Here is a 26,689-nt window from a genome sequence, read left to right on the forward strand (position 1 = left end):
ATAAACCTGAACCCATATGACAACAGTTGAGGCAATCTAGAGTTTAAGTTTGAAACATGAATTGAGTTATTTAAAAGATTTATGAAAAGAATAGTGAAAAGTGTAACAGTATAGAAAATTTCATGTGCAATTTTCAATAGTCCCACCGCCATAATGCATTCAGTAAAAAGGGAGATGTGCAAAAATGTGTTTATTTTTTTTGTTTCCATCTTCCATCACACAATCTGATCCATCATCTCGGCAAATATACACAAAATCAAACAGGATTGTGACATGGTTATGGCAAATATCTTTTAGAAAAAAATGTATATATAAAAAAACACTTTCAAAAGCAATGTCAAACAAACAAAACAAGGTGCTCTGGCTTAAAAAACAACAACAAAAAGCTCTAACTGAAACCTTAAAACTGATCCAAAATACTGTCATGGCCCAATCTCTCATAACTAATACAAACAAAATATGACTGGACTTTACACAACCCATCAAAAATATCACTTACATTTTATATCCTTTTCATCTTTCATCATTTCTTCAAACATTAAAGTGACCTTCATTCAATACCGTCGTGCTTGTTACGCTCTTGCGACTTGAGTGTACTCATCTCAGGTGAGAGTACTGATGTAGGTGAACGCAGTGCAATCCACTTCTACACTACATGTTAATACACAGAGAGGCGGGTGCATACAGGGAAGGCTGCCACAGTGGTAATGTATACAGAAGTAGGAAGGAGAAGGCATCAGTGTGAGTTGCAGCAATGGCACAACACCATGTTGAGTGATGACGTCATCACTGTTGTGACGCGACAAAGCAGATTTCCTACTCAGCTTCGTCTTTCAGAGTGAACCTGGCGGGAGTCATTAAATGAAATCAAATTAGTCATCAACAAACAAAGAGGAGACAAAGAAAATGAGTGCGTATGGATTATATTTGCCGCACTAAGTCATAAAAAGGCCACGATAAGTCCTGAGAGTCTTAGCAAATATGTACAGCTCAAATATTAGCCTCCCTGAAAGCAATGTTATACAATGTTGTACCTTTAAAATGTCCATACCAGATTGGAATACACTGTCTCTCAGCCACTAACACCTGGATGTTCAGGTGAGTTGAAGAACATGGGCCTCATTGTAAGGAGCTCCAGGTGAGCATGGATGAATACTGGGCACGCCTTCCAAAGATGGCGACAGCTGAGAGACCCCAGAGACTCACTGACTGACAACTTGGGTAGTGAGTAAGAGTTTGTAGTCCTTGGCCTTCTCAGCACCTTCACTCTACTTTTTTTACTTACTTGTTTTACTCGGAATGTAGCTATGCCTCGGCTAGATTTATATCCTTTCACAACTTTTACATGGTCATTCTGTTTTAGATATCTTCATGTATTTTTTTTTATTGCTTTCATTAAATATTATATCAAGATATTTTAATATCGATCGGTCGATTTGATCTTCCTTGTTTTTGTGCTTCAATTTTATTGTTTGAATGTTGTTGGTTTGGTGGGTTTTGACGTTTTATCCCTGTACTTGATTTCTGTGACACACATGTATGACAAGGGCTATATTAATAAAGTGTGACCGACAGTAACCTCATGATATACAACTATACCAGCTTTGTGCAACCACCTTTTCATTTCAACAGAAGCAGAATGTCTGATTCTGGATATTTGGGGTGGAATATGACTTTAATTAAATTGATAACAGCCTGCAAAAAGTTCAGTGTGCTCTGCTCACCATTCAGTGACACCAGAAACCAGGTCGACCTCTGCCAGATCAATCTGCACCTGAAGAACAAGAAGGGCATGTAAACAATGATTCTGCAAGTATTTGGAGGAATGACTTCAAGAGTGGAAGGATTTAAGACAGGAACGCAGGTATAAATACTCCGACTGACCTGTCCAAGGATGTCGCGGCTCCTGAATGAGGCAGAGTTATTCTTCACTGATACACTGAGCTGCCTGAATCTTATTTCCTCTGACGGCAGGTCGTACTCAAACCTACAAAAATACCCAAAGATAATTAGGAAAGGATATATGTGTGTGTGTGTGTGTGTGTGTGTGTGTGTGTGTGTGTGTGTGTGTGTGTGTGTGTGTGTGTGTGTGGACATTAGAATAGGGATGACAAAGATGAGCTGGTCCATCACCTCTCATTGTACTCTGGGTGGGGGTCTCGTTTCTTCACAGCGGTCTTTCTCTTGGTGGCTTTGCTTTTGTCTGGCAGCAGCATGAGGGAGACGTAGCTGTCTACGCCATCCTTACTCTGAGACAACAGACCTCTGGGAACACACACAGGAAACCATATTTTTATTCTTTTCACTTATTAAGACTATAATTACAATTCATTTTTTTGCCATATCATCATTTTGTTGAATTGTGAGTTAGCAGCACACCCTTCTTTACAATCACGCTCTCTACACCGAAGTTCATTCCTAAAATCCCGATGGTGCTTCTGTAACCTAAGAAGAGCCGGTTCTAATTCAGGCCTTACCGTCCATGCTCCTTCAAAGGCAGTGTGACGGAGGATAAAAGGAAAACATTCTAGCTATGGGGGGGGGGGGGGATTAATTACACGCAAAACACAAAAAAACTTCACAACAAATCTTATTTGTATAATGGTTGCAGCTGCCGCTCTGTGTAGGGGACAAACTGAAGTTTAAGCAGTAAAGTTGTTTTCAAAATCTGAGGTCTCTTTCTGAAGAAGAGCTTTCATATACGTGAGGCTTTATGAGCTTTCTCTGTAAATCTTTGTAGATCAGCAGCCATAAAGATGAGCCACAGTAAGAGCTCACACCCCACCTGCAGGCATGGACGATGACCACGAGCTTCTCCCCCTGTGAGGCGTACGACAGAGACAACTTCAGCTGTCCGTTCCCTGATCCAGAGGCGGAGGCAGCACAAGGCAGAGTGCCTGCACTGATCATCTCCACCATTTTGGAATCCAGAATCTATAGAAAATCAAATCAGCATAACTCCAAGGGACATCAACGTTCAGTTCAAATAAATATCATTAATAGCAAATGTAACTGAGGGTGTAGGGTGTTTTTGCTGTCTCACCTTTAGTTCTGCTCTCAGCAGGACTTGACTGTCAGGCGATGCTCCGTCCAGGGCAAACCACTGGTCCAGGACCAGCTGTGGCTCTGCAAGCAGTTCCTTGACAGAGACCACCAGAGATCCCATTGGCTGGTCCCAGCCACTGGAGAACTACAAGACAGACAAGACCAAAACATGTTCCAATGACTAATGAGCACCCACAATTAATCTGGAAACTTTTATGCATTTTACTTATTTATTTGATCTTTGTTTGAATTGTTTTGTTGTTTTTTGGTAATACTTCGACAAACACAAATAAACAAAACAAACCCAACTCACTGGGTAATCCACAACAATGTGAAATAAAGGATATAATCCGAAAACTAAACCTAGGACTGAAATGGGCTAGGGTAGAATGATTGGAGGAGGAGGGGTCCATCATGTCCATAGCTGTGCTTTGAGATACCCTCACACAGTCCTCACTGAGTCCACTTTCAAAGTGCCAGCCTGGAAGTCCAACCGCAGCAAAGACATCGTGATACAATCATCTCAAATCCAAGGAACGTCTCCATGATTCCCAACATCTGGTACCCTTCCGGTATCGTTTCTCAGGGAAAATGGTGTGATTTTCTTTTCCTATCACTCAAATGCTCAGTGCTCAGCCAGCTTCTTGCTTTTTTTGCTACTTGCTAATAATAACTGGAATAAATAACTATCTTTACTGATCCAAAGCGTTTATTTATTTTAAGGCAAACGAATCAAGTCGGACTGACACTTGCTGCACTGTTACTCTGCCACAGTGGGTTCAGCTGCGCTTTAGCCACATGCCAGAAAACACTTGGATATTTCAAAGGCAGTCCTGCAAAAATGGCAGAGCTAAAATTTCAGCATGCAAGAATGCACGCAGAGGAGACACGAGCCACAAATGGACAACCGGAAAAAAAAATCCAGATCAACCACTTGCCTTCACCACAAGCATCTGATGTTTAGGGTCACGCACGAGGAAGTAGAATGACTCATTCCACTCAGGATTGGTAGTGCGGTCACACAGCTGCAGAGATATGATGAAAATATATAGTTGCTACAATAAGAATTCCCTCATCAGCCAGCGAACAGAACATCATTCTGAAAGAGTCTCACTTTGGTTTTGTGGCTTGTTTCACCTAGAACAAGCTCAGCTCCTGCTTTGGGTTCTTTCCCACTCTTCTTCAACTGTTTGGGAAGAAAAGAGGCATTTAATTGCAGATCCATAAGTTGGTAATCACTTTACATGTTAATGAACTGCGGGTGACTTACTGGGAGGGAGTGTGCTCTCTCCATGTGGACGAAGAACAAAGCAGCAGAGGGGACAACTTTGTTCCTGTAGGACTGGAGAGACTGAAGCTGCAGTACCTGAGACAAGGAAGACAAACAGCGAGGTCTGCAAATGATTCCGCATTCATGTCAACAGAACTTCCTACGAGGCTCACATATTTAATACACATATCAATATTTACCAGTGATAGAGCCGCAATCACACACAAGGACTGACCTGGTCGAGCGTGTCTGAATGTGAAACTGCAGGAACCCATTCCAGGATGAGGTGAACCTGCCCGGACTTCACATCCTTCAAAGTGTACCACTACAACAGAAGAAGCAAGAAAGCTCCCTTTTTTAGAGATGAATCAACACATTGGAACGATCATGGCACAAACTCAGATCATGTACAAACCTGATCTGTGTAACCGGATCCGATGACCTCGTTTAGCTTAACAGTGAATCTGAGCAGCATGAGAACAGGAAAATGTTTAACAGGAACACAATATCATGCTGACATAAAGTTCACTTTTCTCCTGGAATCACAAAATGAAATTTCCTGAACGGAATGTGTAGCTTAATTATTTCTTCGAAGAAAAACAGCCAAGAGGGATTTAATCTCTTTCAATTTGTTTGCTCGACCTGTTAATTAAATCTGCTACAGCAGCTGCAAACATGCCTTCAGTAGGGGAGTAGAAATGATTGTTTATTTTTATTATTTAATGTGTGATGACGTAACTTACTTACAAGACAAGATAAACATGAGACAAACCTGCCAAGGAAGTCATCAGAATCTAAATCTTTATCGAATGCTTCAAACTTGATCTCCTGGATGCTGGGGCCACTCAAAACCATCTGTGAACAAAAGAAAACAAAGTCCACATTTGTACAGTTTAAACCCTCAAATACCTTGTACCTCTAACAATTCACTCAATGAAACAAAAACATAAATGTATATGTATGTTCCCGCGACACAGTCAGGGTGCAAAAGTTCAACAGCTCCTGTTTACCTCATACATCTCGTTCCACGTGGGATTGAGATTCTCCTTGATCACATGACTCTTGAAACTTGCAACACCTCCGACATTAATCTTGACATAAGGGTCACTCTTGCCCTTCACCATCCCCCCCATCAGGTTGTCCTTGGCAACCAGATTACGGGCTTCCAGCAGGTGAATCCTCAGCACCCCCTACAGGATGAAGAGTGCAAAAAAACATGAAGGTCATATTTGAGCACATTAACATTTGAAGAACATCCATCCATTTTCTACCACTTCTCCTGTTCAGGGTCAGGGCTGGAGTCTATCCCAGCAGCCTCCAGGTGAGAGGCAGGGTTCACCCTGGACAGGTCACCAGTCCATCACAGGACCAACACATAGAGACAGACAACCATTCACACTCACAGTCACACCTACAGTCAATTTAGAGTATCAATCAGCCTCGTCCCCTCTTGACGTCTTTGGACGGTGGGAGGAAGCTGGAGTACCAGAGAGAACCCACACAGGAACAGGGAGAACATGCAGACTCCACACAGAAAGATATCTCAAAAAATATTTTTTACCTAATTTCCTTTCTGTAATTCTGAAAATGTGGAAGTGAAATTATACATTTTAGATTTTTTTTACCAATAGGCCTGACGTACCCTAAATATGAGGGCATATCAGGCCTATATAAATTAAAATTATACATTTTAGAAAAAGTAGCATTTTTCTTTGCTTCTAAAACATCTAGAAAAGCCTATAAATTCTATAACCAACACATACAGATGTTGATCATCAGACCCAAACCAAATTATTTTTTAAAAATTAGGGGAGATGATTAGTAACCGCAGATATTGGTAATTTTATAAACGGCATAAAGAAACATGTTTTTAGACAGTGTGGACATTGGTAAATGTTATTGGCTGATATCTGAAATCTGCACATTACATGATATTTAAAGACAACAAATTCATGTGACTGGAAAAAGTCATGAGGGTTTATTCAGGGGAAAAGAAAGAACTCATTATAGGAGACTCTGGAGCTGTAACTCAATTCTCTATTCTTTATCTCATGACTGGAGAATGAGGCAATAGGTGAAGTGTTTAGACATGGAAGAGATATTGAGATGTGATTGGACACCAGCGCCGCCATTTATATCAACCATTATTGCTTCTGAATACATTTTTGCTTGATTGTTGTGTTTCACTGCCATTATGAAAATGACCTGAATTTTAAAAATTAAAAATGTTGTGGAAACAAACGGTTTCATTTGCCTCTGAACTCACCTCAGTGGCAAAGTCCTCCCTGGGGGTGGTGGTCTGGGGCAAAACCTCATCAGGTTCAGTGGGAAGACCAGTCACTGTGGAATAGGCCAGGTTGTCCAGACCACTACCACACACACACACACACACACACACACACACACACACACACACACACACACACACACACACACACACACACACACACACACACACACATTTTCTCAAATGTATGGATCTTTACAGCAAAAATTGCAAGGGAAATCAAATTCAGTCATATGTGATCCTCACCCCTGTGTTTGCTGAGAGTCCTCCGTGTGTGCTGGGTCGTACTGAGGGTGACTTTCTCCTGGATCCCTCCTGATCTGTTCCTCCACCAACTGAGCCGAATGAAATAAAAGTTAGAATGGGAACAGTTACAGATAATAACAGCTGATTATTAGACGCTTGGACCAACCGCATCAGGGACCAGATCAGGTGCAGTGTGAACGGTCGACGGTTCAGCAGGAGGAACCTCAGCTGTAGCAGCTTCAGCTTCAACTTCTTCTGAGTGTTTCAGCTGGCCGGAGGCTGCAACAGACCTGATAATACACACTACTGTGAAAACACAACTCAGGAACCGGAATTAACAAACAAGAACGGTGAATGTGCTTGTGTCATCTTCCTGCTGTCCCCTGCAGACTGGCAGTGCATATTTTACTGTTTGTTTGTATCCAAGTTAATCCATGTTGTTTGGTTTGGAAAGTTAAGGAATTAAGCAAACACACATAGTGATGCACACACACTGGTCACACTCATCACACTCACTCATTAGCTGCCACATCAGGGCTCTGCTCCTCTTCCACGGCTGCCCTGAATGTCGGGTCAGGGGTCACAACCTTCTCTGTCTCTGCCGCCGCTCCAGAAGGCTGCGGAGCTTCAGTCATCCTTGAGTTCAGGATCTGTCCACAATAAATATCCATTCTGATATTCTGTGCTAACTGCGATAATCACAAGCGTGTGTACTGTGTGTGTTTTGTCGCACTTTAAGTTCAGCCCTGAGCAGGATCTCACTCTCAGGTAAGGCTCCATCCAGAGGCATCCACTGGTCCAGGACCAGCTGTGGTTCTAACAGCAGCTCTCTCACAGGAACCACCAGAGATCCCATGGGCTGGTCCCACGCGCTGGACAACTGCAGCGGTCAGGACAGTTTGACAGTGTCATTCAGAGGCAGAGATGGTTCTGACTGTAGGATTCAGACATCACATGTTTTTCTTCACCTTCACTATCAGCATCTCTGTTGAAGGGTCACGAACCAAGAAGTGGAACGCTTCACTCCACACGGGCGCCCTGGAGCGATCACACACCTGCAGAGAGAACACGAAGGTCAGTCCACTAAACCAGGAGCATATTCATACCAACATATGCATATTTTTCTACTCGTATTTTTAACAGCAAAATGTTCATACTGACATGCACAGCAGGGGGCGCCACTGTTGAAATTCTGTCAATTCAACTCAAATGGTGGTCCTTATATATACCTCAATTTATAACAATATTAGAAGAATAGTTTGGTGGAAATTGATACAAACATCACTTGAATTAGATTTTTTTAATGAGAAATTTGACAATGAACTGATTTAAACTACAAAAACATGAACAAAAATAGTCAATACGGTGAGTTTTGTCGATTCATTTGCAGTAGCATACCTTTGTTTTGTAGGTTGTGTTACCAAAAACAAGCTCAGCTGCAGCTTTAGGCTCCTTTCCACTTTTCTTGAACTGAACACAGACAGACGCACAGACATTAAATCATCTAAGTAGATTAAATTCAGTGACATTCAACAGTAGGTTGATTCATTCTCCATTTGAATTTCCTTTACAAAAAACATTCCTGTCTTATATGCCTCATAAAATCATAAAAACTCTTGCTGCTCAGCTAAAGACAGCTACGTGTCCCTCGTCTTTAGTCTAATTCAGATATTACAGGAAAAACAGCAGTATCTTTTGAAAGAGACGTAGCTGCTTTACACAGAGGACCTCTGCAGCAACCTCCGTCTATTCATAACTCACACAGGAAACACTCATTATCCAGCATACACAATTATCCAGGGACTCACAGGCAGAGAGTGGGCTCTGTCCACATAAACAAAGAGCAGGGCTGCAGAGGGAACTGCCTTGTTGTTGTAGGACTGTAACGACTGCCGCTGCATCACCTGCAGTCAAAAATAAATGGCAGTGACTCAGCGTTGATGCATCAGGAGGGGACAAATAGGGGTCAGCATAAAAACATCAAGCATGCACTTACCTGGTCCAGTGCACCATTATGGGACACCGCTGGGACCCATTCCAGTATCAGACGGACCCGACCGGATTTAACGTCGTTCAGGGTGTACCACTGAAACACAAGTGATACACGTAATGAAGTTCAACGAGTGATCACACCGGGTTAACACACAAGATACAGTCAGCACACACACTCACCTGGTCTGAGTACTGGGAACGGATGATGTCGGCCATACTCATGTTCAATCTATTCAGGATAAAGAAGATTGGAAACGTGCAGGCTAAAACACACTGAACACACGACATGAAAGTGACAAGCATGTATTGATATAATCCTCATATATAGTATTCACGCTTGGAAACATGTTGAGCCACTGCTGCACAACTAGCATCCTCTGCTTTCCCCTCACCTGCCCAGGAAGTCATCTTTGTCCATGTCTTTGTCGTACAGCTCGACATTCACTTCCTGTCCTGACTGAGGCCTTAGCACCACCTGGAGGGAACACAAAACCAACAACAAAATTTAAGAATTAAAATTGATTTCTAATACATCTGAAATCAAGTCAAAGCTTGAGTCAATTTATATAATCCATTTTACAGACCTGATACATCTCATTCCAGACCGGGTTGAGATTCTCATTGATCACATTGCTCTTAAACGCGACCTCTCCAACACTGATTTTGGCATAGGGGTCACTCTTTCCCTTCACCATACCACCCAGCTTGTTGTCCTTGGCAACCAGATTCTGAGCCTCCAGCAGAATGATTCTCAACAGCCCCTAAAGGGAGAGTTCATGCTTAAAAAACAGAAATGTGCTGTTTGTAATCTACTGTTATTTAAGCCCCTGATTAGCTGTATTACCTCACTGGCAAAGCTGAGATCTGGGGAAGTATGAGGAGGCAGCACCACAGCAGGACTTGGTGATTCTTCCAACTTTTCTTCAGCCACGTCGGCTACAGGTTCCTTTATGTCAGCATCTTCAGGCATAGTGGCTGAGGAGCCCACGGTCTCTACAGGAGGAGCGTCCACAGAACTTGACCTGAAGAGTTGTGAATCAAAGAATGAATGAAACCTATGGTTAGATGAAGGGTTGCACCGACTGCCCAGCCGAGGAACGGAAACAGCCAGTTTCAAGCGTGACTGCCCTGACCAGTGACCAGACGGTCAGCGTCACGTATTTCTGATTCCTAACCAGTCACTTGTTGGCACACCGCTTCAGCTAAGGCTAGTAGGCAGACATCAGAGCCAAGGACCAGCCTGCAGCCTGACTAGTGTATTTGCAGTTGCAGCAACTCATTTTCAAAATATCTATTTGTTCCTCTGTCCAGTAGAGAACACTTTATTTAATTTAAATCAAAAATATTCACACACACATATATATATATACATATATATACACACACACACACACACACACACACACATATATATATATATATATATATATATATATATATATATACACACACACACACATACATATATACATATATACATATATATATATATATATATATATATATATATATACATATATATATATATATATATGTATGCATATTTTTAGGGTTCTTAAAGTAAGAAAAGGTCCAGTAACCTAGAGCAATTTTAGAGAAACTTTGAGAATAACATTTTTTCTAATTATGAAAAGAAAAGAAAAGAAAAGAAAAGAAAAGAAAAGAAAAGAAAAGAAAAGAAAAGAAAAGAACAGTGGATTTTTACATTTTTATATTTTGTCAAGCATAGTTCTCAGACTGAAAATTGGAAACGGTAAAAATCAGTACCGGCAAGTAACACTAACAAAAAAAAAAATCGGAAATCGGAATTGACAAAGAACATGCATTTGTAGCATGTCTAGTTAGATTGTTTGATTGTCGACTGTCACACCTCAGCACCGTGTCTGTCTCGTGTTCTCGTTTGTCAGCAGGAGAGGGTTCTGATGCAGAGGCGACCTTAGATTTAACGTCAGCACCAGGACATTTTTTGGGAATCAGCATCTGTAATGGCGTCAAAAAAAAAAAGAAAAAAAAAAGGTTAGTGTGTTACAGGAGTACAGAAAAATGTATGAACAAAGACATGCAGAACACACAGATACAATTAGAAAGAGGAAAACTGAGTTATTGCACTTCGCTACCTTGAAAGTAACACTTACAAGCAAGAGACAAGAGATGTTAGAGTCTGCAGAAGAAACCTGTCTGAATTTGAACTGAAATTTAAATAATAGCTATTTCTGATAATCAAAGCAATTATTAAGAATAAAGTTTTCAAATCAAATATATGTGATTCTCTTTTTATTCATGACTTGTTCTGTCCTTTTTTTCTGTTTGTATGTTTGTTGTATAAACATAAAATAAACACAAACAAATAAACAGATGCAGAGAAACTCCTCCCACCTTGAGCTCAGTCCTCAGAAGAACCTGACTCTCAGGTGAGGCACCATCCAGATTGAACCACTGGTCTAGGACCAGCTCGGGTTCAGAGAGGAGCTCCCTGATAGGAACCACCAAGGAACCCATGGGCAAGGTCCAGGTGTGGGTGAGCTGGAGAGACACACGGCAGCGGGTTTGCTGAATACCATCCCAACATCATACTGATTCTAGACACTGTGAGGCCAGTTACCTTGACGACAAGAATATCCTCTCTGGGGTCACGAACCAGGAAGCAGAAAGCCTCATGCCACTGAGGTGATGTGGTGCGATCACACACCTTCACAAACATATCATCATCATCATATTAATATCATCATTATCATTAATATTATTGGTGATGTCAACACTGAACTCAAGGTCATCTCTGGGGTCTTACCGTGGTTTTGCGGGACATTTGTCCCAGTGTGAGCTCTGCTCCGACTTTTGGATCTTTTCCGCTCTTCTTCACCTGTACAGAGACACAACAGACGATCAACATAAAAGCATGTGTTGATACTTCAGCGTCTCACAAGTGTAGAACACTCACTGGTAAACCATCTGCCTGGTCAATGTAGACAAACAGTAGGCCTGCGGAGGGAACGGCCTTGTTCTGGTAGGACTGTCTGGAATAGAACTGCAGAACCTTCATACAGAGGACAGACGATGTGATTATGGATCAATACCATGAACAAAGGTCTGTTTATCCACATCTTCTCAGGAAATACAGACCTGGTCCAACCTGTCAGCATCTGAGGCTGTTGGAACCCACTCCAGTACCAGGTGGACTCGACCAGACTTCACATCGCTGAGGCTGTACCACTGATACATGGAGAACACACACAGGAGCATTTCAGTGGAAGTGTTTCTGAGAGCCACTTGTAGATAAATGTACTCTTACCTGATCAGTGTACTGAGATTCAACGATGTCCTTCAGACTGATCTTCAGCCTGTGAATTGTAAACAGTGATATTAGAATACACCCTAAATGATATCTTTTACATATAATATATTCATATAGTTACCTGCCCATGAAATCATCCTTCATGTCCATGTCTTTATCAAACACCTCCATTTGTAGCTCCTGACCAGGCAGCTGGGTTAGAACCACCTGAGAGGAGTTGAGACAAGTTCCACATTTCAACATATTTTCTTTAACAAAACATCCCCTGGTTTCTGTTTCTCTGTGTGAATATCCTTCTGGTGTTTACCTCGTACATCTCATTCCAGGAAGGGTTCAGATTCCCCTTGATAACCTGACTTGTGAATGTCTCACCCCCGATGTTGATTTTGACATAGGGGTCACTCTTGCCTTTCACCATGCCTCCCATCAGGTTGTCTTTAGGAACAAGATTCTGTCCTCCCAGTAAATGGATTCGGAGCAGTCCCTGCAAACACCAGCAAGTTAGTGAGGACACATACACCCAGTTTGAAGTTATTCATCACTGAGTCATCATTCCTTACCTCCGTGGCAAAGCTAGGATGAGGGGAGGTCTGCTTAGGTAGAGCTTTGGACAGTCCAGCCTCCAGATTAGAGGACACTTCAGCTTTTATATTTTCCTCATCTAACCAGAGAACCTATGTTTGAGCGGAAGGGAGAACGAAGAAATGCAGAAGGTAAACAAGAGAAATGGGTTTGATGATATTTAATCATACCCTACGACTGTGGTACTGGATTACCCTGAGGACTGAGTTGATATATATGCGACTGGCAGATCCAGAGTTGTCCAACTGGAACCACTGGTCCAGAGAAAGGTTAGAATTGGACAGCAGACGGGACAGAGGGATTGTCAGACTGCCCAACGTCTCCACGCGGTCAGCATCCTTCACCTGGTTATTATAACATGAAGAAAGACCAAGGTTAAAGGATAAAAGACCAAATGTGAGAGTGACAAACACGAGCTGATTACATTAATGGTTACCTGAATGTCTATGTCCTGTTTGCGTGGATCCTGGATGAAGAAGGTAAAAGCTTCTTCCCACATTGGATTGACCGTTGTGTAACAAGTCTAAAGACAATAATATACAGACAGGGAGATTAAAATATTAAAAGTCAGCAGTGAGCAGATACGGATAAAGGTTTTCCACTCAGTATTTTGCAAACCTATCAGGATGAAGCTGAATCCCTGTCAACCCAAAGAATGTAGGAGACTTTAATGTGGTGGTATTTTTTTTTTTAAGTTACACAATAAGCGCCATCCCTCAAAGGAATGTACCACCTTTTTTAGAAAACACGCATGTTTGCCATCCTCCCCAGAGTCAGACAAGAAGAAGCAGCAGAGAGCTGAGACCCACAGAAACTGCTAACTGCTAGTTAGATTAGCGTAATCAATGGTAAGTGTTATTATAACTATGTCAAAAGCCATTGAAGATACATTTCTCAAAAAATTCTTTGCTTCAGCTTCCTTGTTGGCCTTGACCTTGTAGAACTCTTCGTCCATCCTCGTCACCTCTGCCACCACCATCTCCTTCCTCTCCTCGTGGTTGACCTTGGACCAGAAGCATGGTGCCTCTTCTCATCCTAGTCCTGCTCCTCTTGCCTGGACTCTGCCCACCATCTCTTGGTGTTGCAGCCAACCAACGGCTTGGTTGACCTGAGCTTGAGTGTTCCACTTAGGAACCTTGGCGTTTGTGTTCCTCACTGGCTGGTCAGTGGACTCTCTTAGCTTGAGAACCATCCATCGTCGTCTTCCGCTTATTCCTTACTAGTAAGGTTCGGGGGGGCTGGAGCCTATCCCAGCATCTACGGGCGAGAGGCGGGGTTCACCCTGGACAGGTCGCCAGTCCATCGAAGGGCCAACATACAGAGACAGACAACCATTCACACTCAGAGTCACACCTACAGTCAATTTAGAGAATCAATCAGCCTCGTCCCCAAATTGCACGTCTTTGGACTGTGGGAGGAAGCCGGAGTACCAGAGAGAACCCACACAGGCACAGGGAGAACATGGAGACTCCACACAGAAAGATCCCGCGCCCGAGCCGGGACTCAAACCAGGAACCTTCTTGCTGTGAGGCCACAGTTCTAACCACTGCACCACCGTGCAGCCTAGCTTGAGAACCAACCTGCATTATTATAACTAACATTGTGGATCAAATTTATTATGAAATGATATAAAACTGCTCGATATTTTAATTTTAGAACTATGACACATCAGGAACTCCTGACCGGTTGCAGTGATTTTATCCAGCAGCAACAAAACAAACGACTGCTACTATTCATCATGGCTGACTTAGTAATAGAGGATGATGATGATTACTTCTTGAAAAAAATAAGAACTTAAATCTCATTAATTTGCTGACTTTGAACTGTGGCGTGCTAACACTTCCCATTCGCTACCATTCACTTTGCTAAGCTAAATAGCTGTCATCTGGTTTCTGGGGGTCTGAGCTGATCCACACGCAGAGGAGAGAAGGGTATCTATCTTCTTGTCTGCTTCTTGGGAGGATGGACAACAAGTGCATTTACTCAGCCCCGCCCCTCATCTTTCCCAGCGGACATATACCTTGCTCTCTCTGGTGATGTCCTGCACAGACAGCTGCACCATGGGATTGGGCTCTTTATTTCCCTTCTTCATCTAGAAGACATACAATTATAAACAAATGTCATTACACAGTAAAGCAAAAGACATTCTGGAACTAACAGCAAAGTTTCAGACTCTCTGACAACACGTGGTTGACATGAACAACAGCATGTTAAACGCACCATAGCAACAGCATAAATAACTGAAAGGAAGCACCACACTGCATGGCATGATCAGGAAGCACGAGTATGAATCAAAACCACAATGACAAACTATCCAACTGTAACTATCAGAGTTGTTCCTTTTTGTGTGTAAACTGAAAATAGCAACACTGGAAATGTGTGTTTGATAAAATTAGCAAGCTTCATCCAGACTGTAGCAGAGGGAAAAGGGTTGGAGGCCAAGACAACACATTGGTGGAATGTCAGACAGATGGCAGTTACAGCTGTGGCTCAGTTTAACCACACGTACTTCTGAGCTGAGCATGAATGTGGGTGGGGGTGTGTGTAGAAATATTTGACTCACAGGAAGCGCCTCAGCCTTGTCCAGATATACAACCAAGATGGCGGAAGAAGGTGGATCAGCAGCTTTACTGGTCACACTCTCGTTCCTCTTCAGGATCTGACATTCAGATTATTATTTTCTTTTTACTCTGACAATAATTTGTCTGCACAAAGATAAATGGCTGGAGGATGCAGAAATATCTGAGGGTGATGAGTCGGTGTATCTCACCTGCTCTAGTCGATCAGTGGTAGGCAGCAAGGCCAGCCACTCCAGTCTGAAATGAACACGTCCTGATGGAGTATCTTTCAAGGTGAACCACTGGGAACCAGTCATAAATAAAAGATTACAAATCCAAAATTTATAAGAGTTATTTTACAAATTATGAATTATCTAAGAGGAGCTTACGTCATCAACAGCGATGGATTTCTTCACAATGCCCAAATCCAGTTTGGTTCTACATTGAGGACAAATGAAAGACAGTTTGTTAAAAGAAAGATAGCATATGCACTTGAGAAATAAAATAATTATTGAAATCAAATGCTGTATCAGTACTATCTCAGGACCTGTGTCCACATAGCTTGTTTTTCTAGCAGAACGGCAGTGATGGCAGTGTACTGGAGAGTCCATCTGTCAAATTCTACAATATTTTTGTCTAGAAGCCGAACTAGAGCCATGTGGACACAGGTCCCTACAGTCCAAAAGAAGGCACTATGTGTTTTTTAACAGTCAATGAAAGGTGACTTGTGAGAGTGAAAACAGACAGACAGACACACACACACACACACACACGCACAAAGAGACATGAATTCTTCATCTGTACCTGCCCAGGAAATCATCCTTATCTGGGTCTTTGTCATAAACCTCCACCTCCAGTTCCTGACCAGGCACTTCATGGACTAAAACCTGATGTACCAGACAAACACACACACACACACACACACACACACACACACACACACACACACACACACACACACACACACACACACACAGTGACAGGGGGATTCGTATGGAAGTTGTGGTCTAACGCCACCATGAATGTCAAGAAACAGTTTGAACCCCCAAATACACAACAAAGTGAAATGATACAGAAATGTGAGTCTCCGACATGCAGAGTAATGAAAACACAGATATCGCACTACAACCCTCCGCTTTCCTCACCTCGTACATCTCTCCCCACTTAGGTGAGGCTGTGTTGTCCACATGTTGGGAGGTAAAGGTCTGAGGACCCACCCTCAATATGGCATAGGGGTCAGACAAGCCTGCCATAACCCCCTTCACATAGTTGTCCTTGGCTGCTAGGTTCTGAGCCTCCAGAAGGTGGATGCGTACCACACCCTGATGAAGACCAAGATGGTGTGTGTGTAATATACTGGCGTTGACTGATGTGGAAAAGATCTTTTTCAGCAGGTGTGAATTCAGGCTTTACCCTGGGCAGAGGACAGCGAAGTTGGGCCACATGCAGGCCTGGAACCAGGGGTACAACCAGGCGGTTTGGCAGCACCAAGAAGGAGGCGATGGCGTCCATAATCATGCTGTCAGACATGACACTGAAACAAAGGAGACATTCATAACAATGTTACAGTTTCACTGTTCCCAGATGAGATTTTCTTAATAATAATCAAGTTTAGAGCTCTTATGAGGCTTAAGTTTCACTCCTGTGTGAACCGAAGTGAGGTTACTTCAGTATGACTCACTTCAATCCAGGGACATCCAACAAATTAGTCAGCCCAGTCCAGTTGATATCTAGTTTCTGGGAAGAGATAAAACAGAGGAATGTACCATATGCTACAAATCAATCAGGACTAATGTGAAATCAATGATATGAAGAGCACACGAGACACATCTGAGATATTCCAGGGAGTGAAGGTTTAAGGGCAACAAGAAAAGAGTAAATCTAGGTGGATGTCCACAGAAGAACCTACAGGCCTGCGGATGAAAAACATGGTGACGGCGCCCACGATGGGCACATCTCCTATCAGAGGCTCCAGAATCACTCGCATCATCCCATGTAACTAGAAACAAGAGAGGAGATGAGGGTGGCACCCATGGATACGTTCTCAAATAGCAGATGTTGTTGTCTGTTAGCCAAGACGACTTCTTTGTATTGATTATTTTAATGACAGGATGTTGTTTTGGACTCTGATCCAATAATGCATTTGAGTGTTACATCAACACACACCTGTATTCCTTTAACTCCAGCTTTGCAGAAGTATCTCTTCACCTCAACATTTATCTCCACATTGCCAACATAACTGCGAGGAAAAAAAGACAAAAGTCATCTACAACAATGCTTTTTTAAATCTCTGCTGCACAAGTGACTCAGTATAGCAATAAGTGACGTTCACCTGATATAGAGATCTAACAGGACTTGGCCCTTGTCGTTCTCTGTGTGTGCCTTGATCCCCACGACCTTCATGGCCTGCAGCGAAGAGGAAACACTTTTGTTTGCACAATATTAACGACATGCATCATTGGTGGGAATATGCGGTGTCATGTGATCATTGACATCACCTTGTCTCCCATGTCAACTTTCGTGAAGCTTAGGGTCTGAAGGTGGGCGCTCGATGCTCGGATAGATGGCGCGATGGTCTCCACCAGCAGCTTCTCCAGGTACTGGCCTACAAAGGGCCACACCTGCTGTAGCACCTAGCAAGAAAGCACATTGATTTTGAGGGACACGCCAAGTTTTGAGGAAATGCACACAGAAACTAACAACTAGTTAGCTAAGCACAGTGAATGGTAACCCAAACTCCATAAATGCAACACGCACTTGGAGAAAATCAAACTGATGATTTTTGATGCTAACACTTCCTTTCCACTTCTATTCATTGTGCTAAGCTAACTAGCTGTCATCTGTGGGTCTCAGCTCCTTCCTGCACTCTAAGAGGAGACAAGAGTATCTAATCTTCCTGCTGCTTTTATTAATGTCAGACAGTGAACAATAAGCTGCAATGTCCAGTACACGTCTATGCTTATAACCGGAGATTTACGCTTAAAAAAGGGTTTTTTAAGCTGTGCAAACTGTTTCAAATCTACCGGCCACATGCCTTGAGTTCCATGAGCGCTACATTAGGAGTGACAGTGACAGCTGTGTCCATTTTAGTCTCCTCAGCTGTTAGCTTTTTTATTCCCTCCATACAAAATACTGATCCTCTGCTCTACAGTCTCTCGCTTTTTATATAATATGTTCGGTCTCTATTCTTACAGGAAAAGAATCAAAAGCAGAAGCAGTGCTGGGTTTTTTGCTTTCTGTAAAAAACCACAGAGTTGGTCGCAGTTGGGCATAAGTAAAGAATGAGTCATCAGCTGCCTGCTCTTGTGAATAACAGAGGCTGAACAACAATCGAATCTGCTGATCTCCCCTACAGTAACATAGCTCAAAGCTCTGTTTGTCAGGCTGAACAATCTTATGATCCTGTTAGCATGAATGATCTTATTTCTGCATGTATTTATTAGTGTTCTTTGGTCTAGTAGCAAAAGGGGGTGGGGGACAATGGCTGAGGTTTTCTTTGGTTGGGGGGACTGAATGGCTCCTCCCCCTTCCTGTGAGCTCGCCTGCAATGAAATGGAAATGTTGAGAGAGTTGCTTGGCACTGCGCCTGCTCTCTGCAGCACAGACAGTGAGGCTACACGGAGGGGGGGGTGTGGCCTTGTCTGGAAGATGGCAGCGACCATCAGCTTGCAGCACATATGAGTGCAGCATGCATGACTGTATCAGTCAGCAGGACAGCTGCTGCGCCGCTGAACGGTCTCTGATGTATGCTTAGTAAAGGTGGAATAAACAGAGTGAAGAGAAACTGGAAAAACCTGTGAAGTTTTACCTTATTTAGCCATTCAACTTTCTCAACGTCTGGAAAGTTGATCTGTTAAGGAAAAAAAAAATACAAGGATATCACATTGTGTATCGAGTCTGCTTATTACACCACATACTGGGATAAGAAAGCTGCTGCAGGCCTGCGAATGTAATCAATAACACCACTGAGCTCTCAAGCACACGATCACATGTTTCCATGAGTAAAAGGAAAAGCCGATAAATAATCATGACCTATGAAAAGATAGCTTTTGGACAATATGACTGTCTTCCTCATATTACACCATGTAAGCTGTCAGAGAAAACACTCACTCACTCATTCACATACATGCTGGAGAGCATCTTGGACAAGCAAAGGCCTCTTATTTCTCTACAGAGAGTGTGCATCTTTGTTTGGTTACACAAGCAGTCAGTGGAAATCTCTGAATGATAAAAAAACAAAAAAAGGCACCCACAGGAACCTCATTTGGGTGTGGCCAGATGTTCAGATTTACAACATGTGGCTTTCTAATTTAGGGTACATAAGCTCTCAGGAGGGATGCACTTTCACACTCTTTGTTTTCAAATTAAGAACATGTCAAGAGAGTTAAAAGGTGTTGGCAGAGTGTTTAGAATTTCAGAACTTATGCAAACACAGACAGTTAGTTTAGGAACTGCCTGACAGGAAGTGATGCAGAAATAATCAAATGAAAGGACTGCATTCAGACTACATTTGTAGTTTGGTGGATTAAGAGACATCATTTCATCATTTTCAGAGGGTAGAATGATGTTTTGCCATGCTGCTGGTGGGGGAACTACCCGGCCAGTCCTCACTGAAGGTGTTTGCAGTTTGGTGGGGTCACATCTTACCCATGCAGGAAGGTCCCGTTTGATTTTAGACATGGATGCGTACTCGGTCTCGTCGCTCATCAGCTGCATGGCTGACCTCAGCCGCTCCTCCTTGGCTTCTCGGGCATGTTTCCATCCCGTGTAGACCATCATCCCGCACACCAGCAGGCTGGTGCTAACACGGTAGTACCCGGCCAGGTAGACGGGTAACAAAGCACCCAGGCATTTCCCGAAGGTCCAGAGCACCGCCACCGCATTTATCCCCTTCGGTTTTGCAACTTGTTGTACTTCGACGTGGCTCGGTGGGCTCATCTCGGTGTCGTCGGCTCCCGGACCCTCGGCGCTTTTCGGCTCACTCGACTCCGACTTTTCGCTTTGCATGGCGGTGTGTTCTAACAAATGCCAACAAATGGAATTTAACAGAATAAAAGACCTATTATTGCATTGGTTCAAATCATGGAAAGCTGGAACAAAGGTTTTCTAACTCCAGCTACGTCCAAAGCGCATTTTTGTTTTTAATTAACAGACTTTTTCTAGGTGGAGCGTTGTAATTATGGAGTACGCACGAGAAGAGGACGACTCTGAGCTGGGCTCGTCAGGCTCCAGTCCCGTTATCTGGACCAAGACACGCCTACTCTGGAACTAAATATGCATCTTTGACTCTTTCGGTGCTGCAGCCTGACAATTGTTTGTCGTAATGTCTCTTTATCACTGCACTGCGCCATAAACCTGAGGGATTTTAGTCTACGTAAGTCCTATTAGAAATGAATTTACCAGTTTAAACGCAGCCGTCAAAAGAAACTTCTGGATGATAATTTTCTGGTTCGTCCGTTTATTTTTAAACAGCAGACCGATGCATCCATCCACAATCCCGGGTACAAAATAGTTCCACCGACACCTCCATTTGTTTAAAGAGCCTCACGGATGTCAGACCGCTGTTGAAGGAGAAGGTATTAAATTCCAGTTGACATAACGTGACTCCACCAAGTCAAATAAGCAACAGGATGAGCTTTGCTTGAACGCTGAAGGACAGCTGGGACAAACTCAGAAATTCATGGCTGAATTAGTCATTTAAGCATGTGCAAAGTTAATAGCAACACAAATACAAAAAGTCTTTATTTGCCCATAAGAACAGCACAGCAGTCTTCTGGTAACGTCCTCTGAATGACGTCACAGTTTCAGTTTGTTGTCATTTTTTGTACCCATGTGTGAAAAGACCTCTGGGTACACGGCTCATTAGCATATCACAGGTCATAAAAGTCTGCAGAAAATCAAATGTATTTGTGACATTGGCAAGGCTGAACACGGGACTTTTGATGGAGCTTTCTGGTCGGTGGAGAGACGACCACACAAATAAGAGCAGGCCATCGAGGCTCAATATTAATAGTTCTGATATCAGCTAATGAGGCAGAGTCGTGATCCTCATGCTCTGACTGGCGATGGGGTACGACACCATTGGCGAGGTGGCGTGACTCATAGTGATACCAGGCAGAGGCTGCGTCATTGACACTGCTACCGGAGCCACAGACACAGCCACCGGCGCCATGGAAACAGGAGGTGCCATCCCTTGAGCGATGGTCTGAGCGAGGGCAGCTGAGAGAGGGGTGATCTCAGGGTTGAGGTGGGGCGGAGGGGCTGTGGGTGGGGCGGCATTGGTCGGGGGTGCTGCAGGAGCACCGGTGGGAGCCACCAGGTCTTGCTGGGTGACAGGCCGAGGCTGCAGTCCAGCACTGCTCAGGGTGGTGTGAGTCTGAGCGATGCTGTGGTTGTAGGAGCTGACGGCACCCACGGGGGCTGCTAGGGTCTGCTCAGTAGGGGCAGGAGTGGAGGACAGGGTCATCACCTTGGCCTGGCTCCTGAACTGGGCGTTCTGCTCCAGGAGAACCTCGTTTGTGGCAATGAGATTTGAAACCTGAAAAGCACAAAATCAGCCAAGCTTAATAAAATAATTCTTAAAGGATTTTCTAAATATACGAGTTTAACTCCTAATTGTTGCTGTGACTGATTCTTTCCGTTTTTGCCAAGTGGGATTAATTCAGTATTTGGTCACTGTTTTATGATTGAGGATGTGATTACAAATCAACCCTCCTTACCAATGACAAATGTTGGTCAGGTGACCATGACAGGATAAATTCAGCTGCTTGATGAGCTTCAAGTACTTCTGCATGTCTGAGGTCACAGATTAGAATTATGGTTGATAAAACCAAGGGCCTGAGAGTTGACAGATACTAGTGGATATAGTGTCAGCCACACCTGGGTTGTATTACACACTCCCCTATCTGCCGGTTTCCTGCCCCTCAATATAAAAACATAGGGCTTCATTCATCCACCATTAAGAGGAAAGCTACGCAGTTGCCAGATTCTAACTTTGATGACAGAGCAGACGATTATACTTTGTGCATACAATACTAAGCTATTAAAAAGGCAACCAATTCAAATATTTGTTCGCATTTTAAAGATCATAGATTTATGTATTTTCAGACATATTAAAAATCTGATGTTATCAAGTAAGGGGCAGCCCCCTTGCAGTTCCACTAAGGACCCCCTGTTGAAGACCCATGCTGTGGCCACATAATATCATGGCCCTCCTGGGGTGGTCCAGCCCCCCCCCCAATCCAGTCTCCCTGGTGAAGATGCACAGGTCAAACCGCAGGTATTAATACATCTGGGGGTCAAGCAGTAAAGACTGACCCACACTCATCGGGTTTGGGAACATTTTTGGTCTCTTATTTTCTCATTTGAGGTCTAAGAATTTATCTGACAGGGCCTTCACTGAATAATCGTAAGCATATATATTTCTTATCCACGATGGATGTGACAAACCGTGACAGCTGATTCACTTCCTGCACCAGAAAATTCCTTCAATCTAAAGATTTTATCGTTAGAAGTCCGTGCTCCTCTGTCTGGGGAGTTTTATTTGGGCATTCCTGACCCACTGCTCAATGTTTGTTTTGTGTTTTTTTTTTTCACGTTGCTGCCATCTTGTGCCCTTTTATGGAGATTGCCGCTGATTAGGAACAATCGTTGCTTCCACCTCACCAGGACAATGGGATTGAAATTATAAGAACACAGGCACCGCAAGAAAACATCAAGAATCTGACACACTTGTCTAGAATCCATCTTAAGAGCACATTTAGGAATATATTAGTGAGCGAGGCTCAACATTCCCAAAAATATTATAAACAAAGGAAACAACACATCCAGAAACTTTAACAGTTCAGTTTCTAGTGTCATATTAAGATTTTTCACGGATCAAACACCCCCACCACTCTGATCTCTGATCCTAACCTGCTTCTTCAACTCTTCCACTCTTTTCCTCAGCAGGGAGTTTTCTTCCTCCAGGAACCTGTATTCCAGGGGACGGGGGGGTAAGGTGGCCTGGACTCCAAGCTCATAGTGCCCACCTCCGCTCCCATCTGCCAGTCGCAGCCCCTCTAACCGCCTCCTCTTGAGCTGTAGAGCAGTGTGGTCCATCGAGGCCTCCAGGGACCCAGCGTCAAACAGTCCACTCTCAAGCAAAGGGTCATACACTGAGCACGAGCTCCTGTCATAGCGTCTTTGACCCGAGGGACCTATAGAGAGACAACCACTCATCCCTCCAGTACCCACCCCCCCAACTCCTGAGATACTTGGATCTCTGCAGCCACCCAGGTTGGGGCAGCCCATCCCCATCATATTGTTTCCACCTCCACCTCCAACAAGTCCTGGCATTCCACCACAGGTACCTCCTACTCCACCGCCTATCCCACTCCCTGCATTCACCATTCCACTGGCACTTGGTCCAATAACACCCCCCACTCCAACCCTGGAGGGTTCATACTCATAGTCTTTTTTGACGTGGCGAAATTTACATTTATTGCCTCTCTGGCATTCCCCTTTCAGGAAGTCTCTGCAGATGGGGACTTCCCCTCGACTGTGGGGGAGATCCATGGGGGACAGGCCCAGTCGTGCTGCAACTTTCCCTCTTAGTCTGAGGGGCAGCTCTCCTGTCTTCTTGTAATAGTCCTCATCCTCCTTAGAGCCATGCACAAATCTGCAGTTGGAGCGCAAACATTCTTTGTTTTGATGATCATGACAGAAGATGAATTCATTCTTCTGCACCCCCAGGTCTGGCACCTCATTAAAGTCTGGGTGTCTAAAGCGGCAGCGCTTCCCTCGCTTGCACACATTGCGTATAAAATCCCTGCAGACTCCATCCAATGCCAGTCCTGTGCCTTGCCCGCCATTTGCCCCATTCCCACAACTGTGGCCGTTTCCAAGTGCCCCTCCTCCCCCCATAGCCCCTGAATTAGATACGTTGCCACCAACACCTCCACCTGAACTCCCTCTGCCCTCTGCCGAGCACCCTGCCAAACCAGACCCTGGCCCTCCTTCTTCACTCAGATTCCCACCACTCCCACCACCACCTGACAGGTAGGACCCGTCCCGGTCAGGCATGGCGCTTGGCCCGGCTCAAAGAGAAAACGGCACTCATGTGTAAGAGGGGGGGCTGATGTGACCTGGTGAACATTCGCATAGAGGGAATCATAGGTTGGAGTGACTCGTTCGGATTGTCCAAATTCCTTTCCAAGGTTCTACAAGAGGAAAATAAAATATCACAAAATAAGACATCAGTATGGAGAGAAAACATAAAGAATCACAAGAACAATGTGCAGTTAAGCTAAAAAAAGAGGCAGGAATGAAACATGAACATGACAAAGGCTGTGAAATGGAGCAGCTCTACTGTTGTTGTTCTCACTGGGGAGGGAACAGCTGCTGTCGCTTTAGAATAATGCTCCAAAATAAACATTCGATTCATGCCGAAACTAAGATGAATACATTTATTCAGATGCTGTGACATATGACGTGATTTTCGGTTCATATTATCGAGTAACTCAGGCTAAAGCCGTCGTACTCTTTGGCTAACGTTAGCTAAGAAGCTTACACGATCTGGCTAGCTGGTAAATGCTAACGTTGTCTCACCAAATAGAAACCAGCGGTAGGATCCGGTGACAGACGAGGTGACTCGAACACAGAAACGTACTGCCCGACATATATAAATGGATCCAGTTGGTTTCGTTAACAGCAAATATCAGGGCTTAGTGTGTCTGGTAATGCCTCAAGGCCCCGGTGATGTTTACCACATTGCTTGATGCATCTTTTTTTCACTACCATCGAAGAAGACGTGTCTCTTATTCACCGCTTGTTGAAAGAGATTTCCTGCCATCTATTGGCGATAATGGCAAACAATAACTTTTAGTTCCCCCTTTTTTTTTGGTTTCAACTGGCAAATGTCTTCTGGTTAAAAGTGTATCTGCACGTTTACATCACCGCTGCCAAGATAAGCGACTACTGTGAGAACAGATAAGACGGTTACGCATGTAATTTGCGTGCCGTTGCCACGCGTCCCTGTACGTTTTCTGCGTGACTTAGTTTGGCTAAAAAGCCACTGAGGTGAGTGGACCGAATTTTATGCTTGGATTTAGGAAAAGAAGCATTTTAAACTTAATTGGTGCCGTTGCAGCCAACCTGCATCGTGAGTAACAACATAAAATGAGGTTAAATCGCAAAATAGCTACATTTCAAGGTTAAATTGGTCGTTTTTGATTTTTGAGCATGTGTGCTCAGGTGTCCTTCATGGCAGTGCGAGGTGCTCCCACTTGGATACAAGCCTGCGTGGCCCTGCTCGTCTGTTTATCAGAAGCCCAGCATTCATTCTCAGAGACGAGTAGAAGTTACTACGACATCCTCAGAGTGGAGCCAACTGTAACTGACAGCCAGATAAAGAAGGCGTTCCGAAAACTGGCCATGAAGCACCACCCCGATAAAAACAGAAGCGCCGATGCTGAGCAAACCTTCAGGGAGATTGCTGAGGGTAAACATTCACGCTTGAGAACATGATCAACATTTGAAGTGTCAGATATTTCTGCGGCACTGCCCGCTGTGTGCGAGGAATGAGTCGAGGTGATGCAACATCACATCCCTTTCCTCTGACTTTGTCATTCCTTGTCATCCTTCGCTTTCATCCTTCTTCTCTGTTTTGATCCCCACAGACAGAATATTAGAATGTCACTAATATTTTGTCTCTAAAGTTGGATACTCTACAGCCTCTTTACAGGTCTAGAACAATATTTGGGTCTATTTAATAAGACTGCGTTCTTGTTTTTTTATCATTAGATGTATAAATACCAACAACTGAGAGTACTCTCTATTTCCTCAGCTGAACTCTTCCCTCTCCTCCCCCAGCCTACAAGGTGCTCTCCAACAAGGACAGCAGGAGGCTGTACGACACTCTGGGCCATGAGGCCTTCCTAAAAGATGCAGCCTCTTTACAGCCCGACGATGCAGACGACGCCGGCTCCCAGTTCAGTTTTTCAGACTTGTTTGGGGAATTTGACGATAGTGCCTTTGTTGAGGATACACACTTCCTCTGGAGCTTTCCTGCTGGCTGGGAGGATGAGGAGGGTCCATATGAATATTACAGTTTTGAGTCACCCACCTTTAGCTTTCATTTCGGGGGTGAAAACGAAGAGGAACGCTGTTTCTAGATGAATAGCTTTGTCTTGGTGTGTGAGATATCTTGTCTCGTATGCAGTCGGGCTGTTGTGCTTTAGTGAACTGTTCAGAACTGAAAATAAAGTCTCCGTGTAAACCATTAACTCAGTGTACGTGTAATGTGTTCAGTATGCTTGTTGGGACACTTGTATTCTGCCTCTTTTATTGGATAACTTGTAAATTCAGTGCCTTTTTACAGGTTTGTAAGGTTGACAGCGAGGAGAACTGATTGGACCGTTATGTCCCTTTTCCTGTGT

The 26,689-nt window shown here is 43.7% G+C and overlaps 3 protein-coding genes across 6 annotated transcripts; 1 reads left to right on the forward strand and 2 right to left on the reverse strand.

Annotated features, from left to right (window-relative positions):
- Nucleotides 1-177: 177 nt before the first annotated feature.
- LOC147267938 (extended synaptotagmin-1-like) lies at nt 178-20,784 on the reverse strand. 2 transcript variants are annotated; one of them, XM_086199100.1, is made up of 53 exons: nt 20,673-20,784; nt 19,920-20,290; nt 19,081-19,122; nt 17,771-17,905; nt 17,605-17,678; nt 17,439-17,511; nt 17,182-17,271; nt 16,954-17,009; nt 16,686-16,806; nt 16,418-16,594; nt 16,077-16,159; nt 15,662-15,710; nt 15,485-15,574; nt 15,278-15,373; nt 14,735-14,806; nt 13,151-13,237; nt 12,909-13,058; nt 12,693-12,806; nt 12,440-12,616; nt 12,254-12,339; nt 12,130-12,178; nt 11,961-12,050; nt 11,779-11,874; nt 11,629-11,700; nt 11,443-11,529; nt 11,217-11,363; nt 10,711-10,820; nt 9,685-9,862; nt 9,425-9,601; nt 9,233-9,315; nt 9,021-9,069; nt 8,845-8,934; nt 8,657-8,752; nt 8,247-8,318; nt 7,817-7,903; nt 7,582-7,728; nt 7,365-7,498; nt 7,015-7,138; nt 6,849-6,937; nt 6,582-6,684; nt 5,326-5,505; nt 5,088-5,170; nt 4,731-4,779; nt 4,551-4,640; nt 4,316-4,411; nt 4,160-4,231; nt 3,984-4,070; nt 3,044-3,190; nt 2,786-2,934; nt 2,134-2,265; nt 1,885-1,987; nt 1,725-1,774; nt 178-844 (listed from the first exon to the last, which is right to left on the reverse strand). In XM_086199100.1, exons 2-53 carry the CDS (start codon nt 20,277-20,279, stop codon nt 817-819), a joined length of 5,478 nt encoding a protein of 1,825 aa, XP_086055226.1. In that variant the 5' UTR covers nt 20,280-20,290; nt 20,673-20,784; the 3' UTR covers nt 178-816. The 2 variants fall into 2 exon arrangements, with proteins under 2 accessions (XP_086055226.1, XP_086055227.1); XM_086199101.1 differs by lacking the exon at nt 20,673-20,784 and adding an exon at nt 20,465-20,485.
- Nucleotides 20,779-25,639, reverse strand: zc3h10 (zinc finger CCCH-type containing 10). The gene is made up of 3 exons (XM_086199107.1): nt 24,861-25,639; nt 23,187-24,472; nt 20,779-21,810 (listed from the first exon to the last, which is right to left on the reverse strand). Exons 2-3 carry the CDS (start codon nt 24,333-24,335, stop codon nt 21,298-21,300), a joined length of 1,662 nt encoding a protein of 553 aa, XP_086055233.1. The 5' UTR covers nt 24,336-24,472; nt 24,861-25,639; the 3' UTR covers nt 20,779-21,297.
- LOC147267940 (dnaJ homolog subfamily B member 9-like) lies at nt 24,874-26,526 on the forward strand. 3 transcript variants are annotated; one of them, XM_086199121.1, is made up of 3 exons: nt 24,874-25,413; nt 25,506-25,752; nt 26,124-26,526. In XM_086199121.1, the coding sequence occupies exons 2-3, from the start codon at nt 25,515-25,517 to the stop codon at nt 26,423-26,425; spliced, it is 540 nt and encodes a 179-aa protein (XP_086055247.1). In that variant the 5' UTR covers nt 24,874-25,413; nt 25,506-25,514; the 3' UTR covers nt 26,426-26,526. The 3 variants fall into 3 exon arrangements, with proteins under 3 accessions (XP_086055247.1, XP_086055246.1, XP_086055245.1); XM_086199120.1 differs by having other exon boundaries at nt 24,878-25,331; XM_086199119.1 differs by lacking the exon at nt 24,874-25,413 and having other exon boundaries at nt 25,493-25,752.
- Nucleotides 26,527-26,689: the final 163 nt, after the last annotated feature.

The sequence above is a fragment of the Aulostomus chinensis genome, chromosome 3 (genome assembly GCF_037954235.1).
Source record: "Aulostomus chinensis isolate RoL2024-O1b breed Wild chromosome 3, RoL_Achi_v1.0, whole genome shotgun sequence".
NCBI lineage: Eukaryota > Metazoa > Chordata > Actinopteri > Syngnathiformes > Aulostomidae > Aulostomus > Aulostomus chinensis.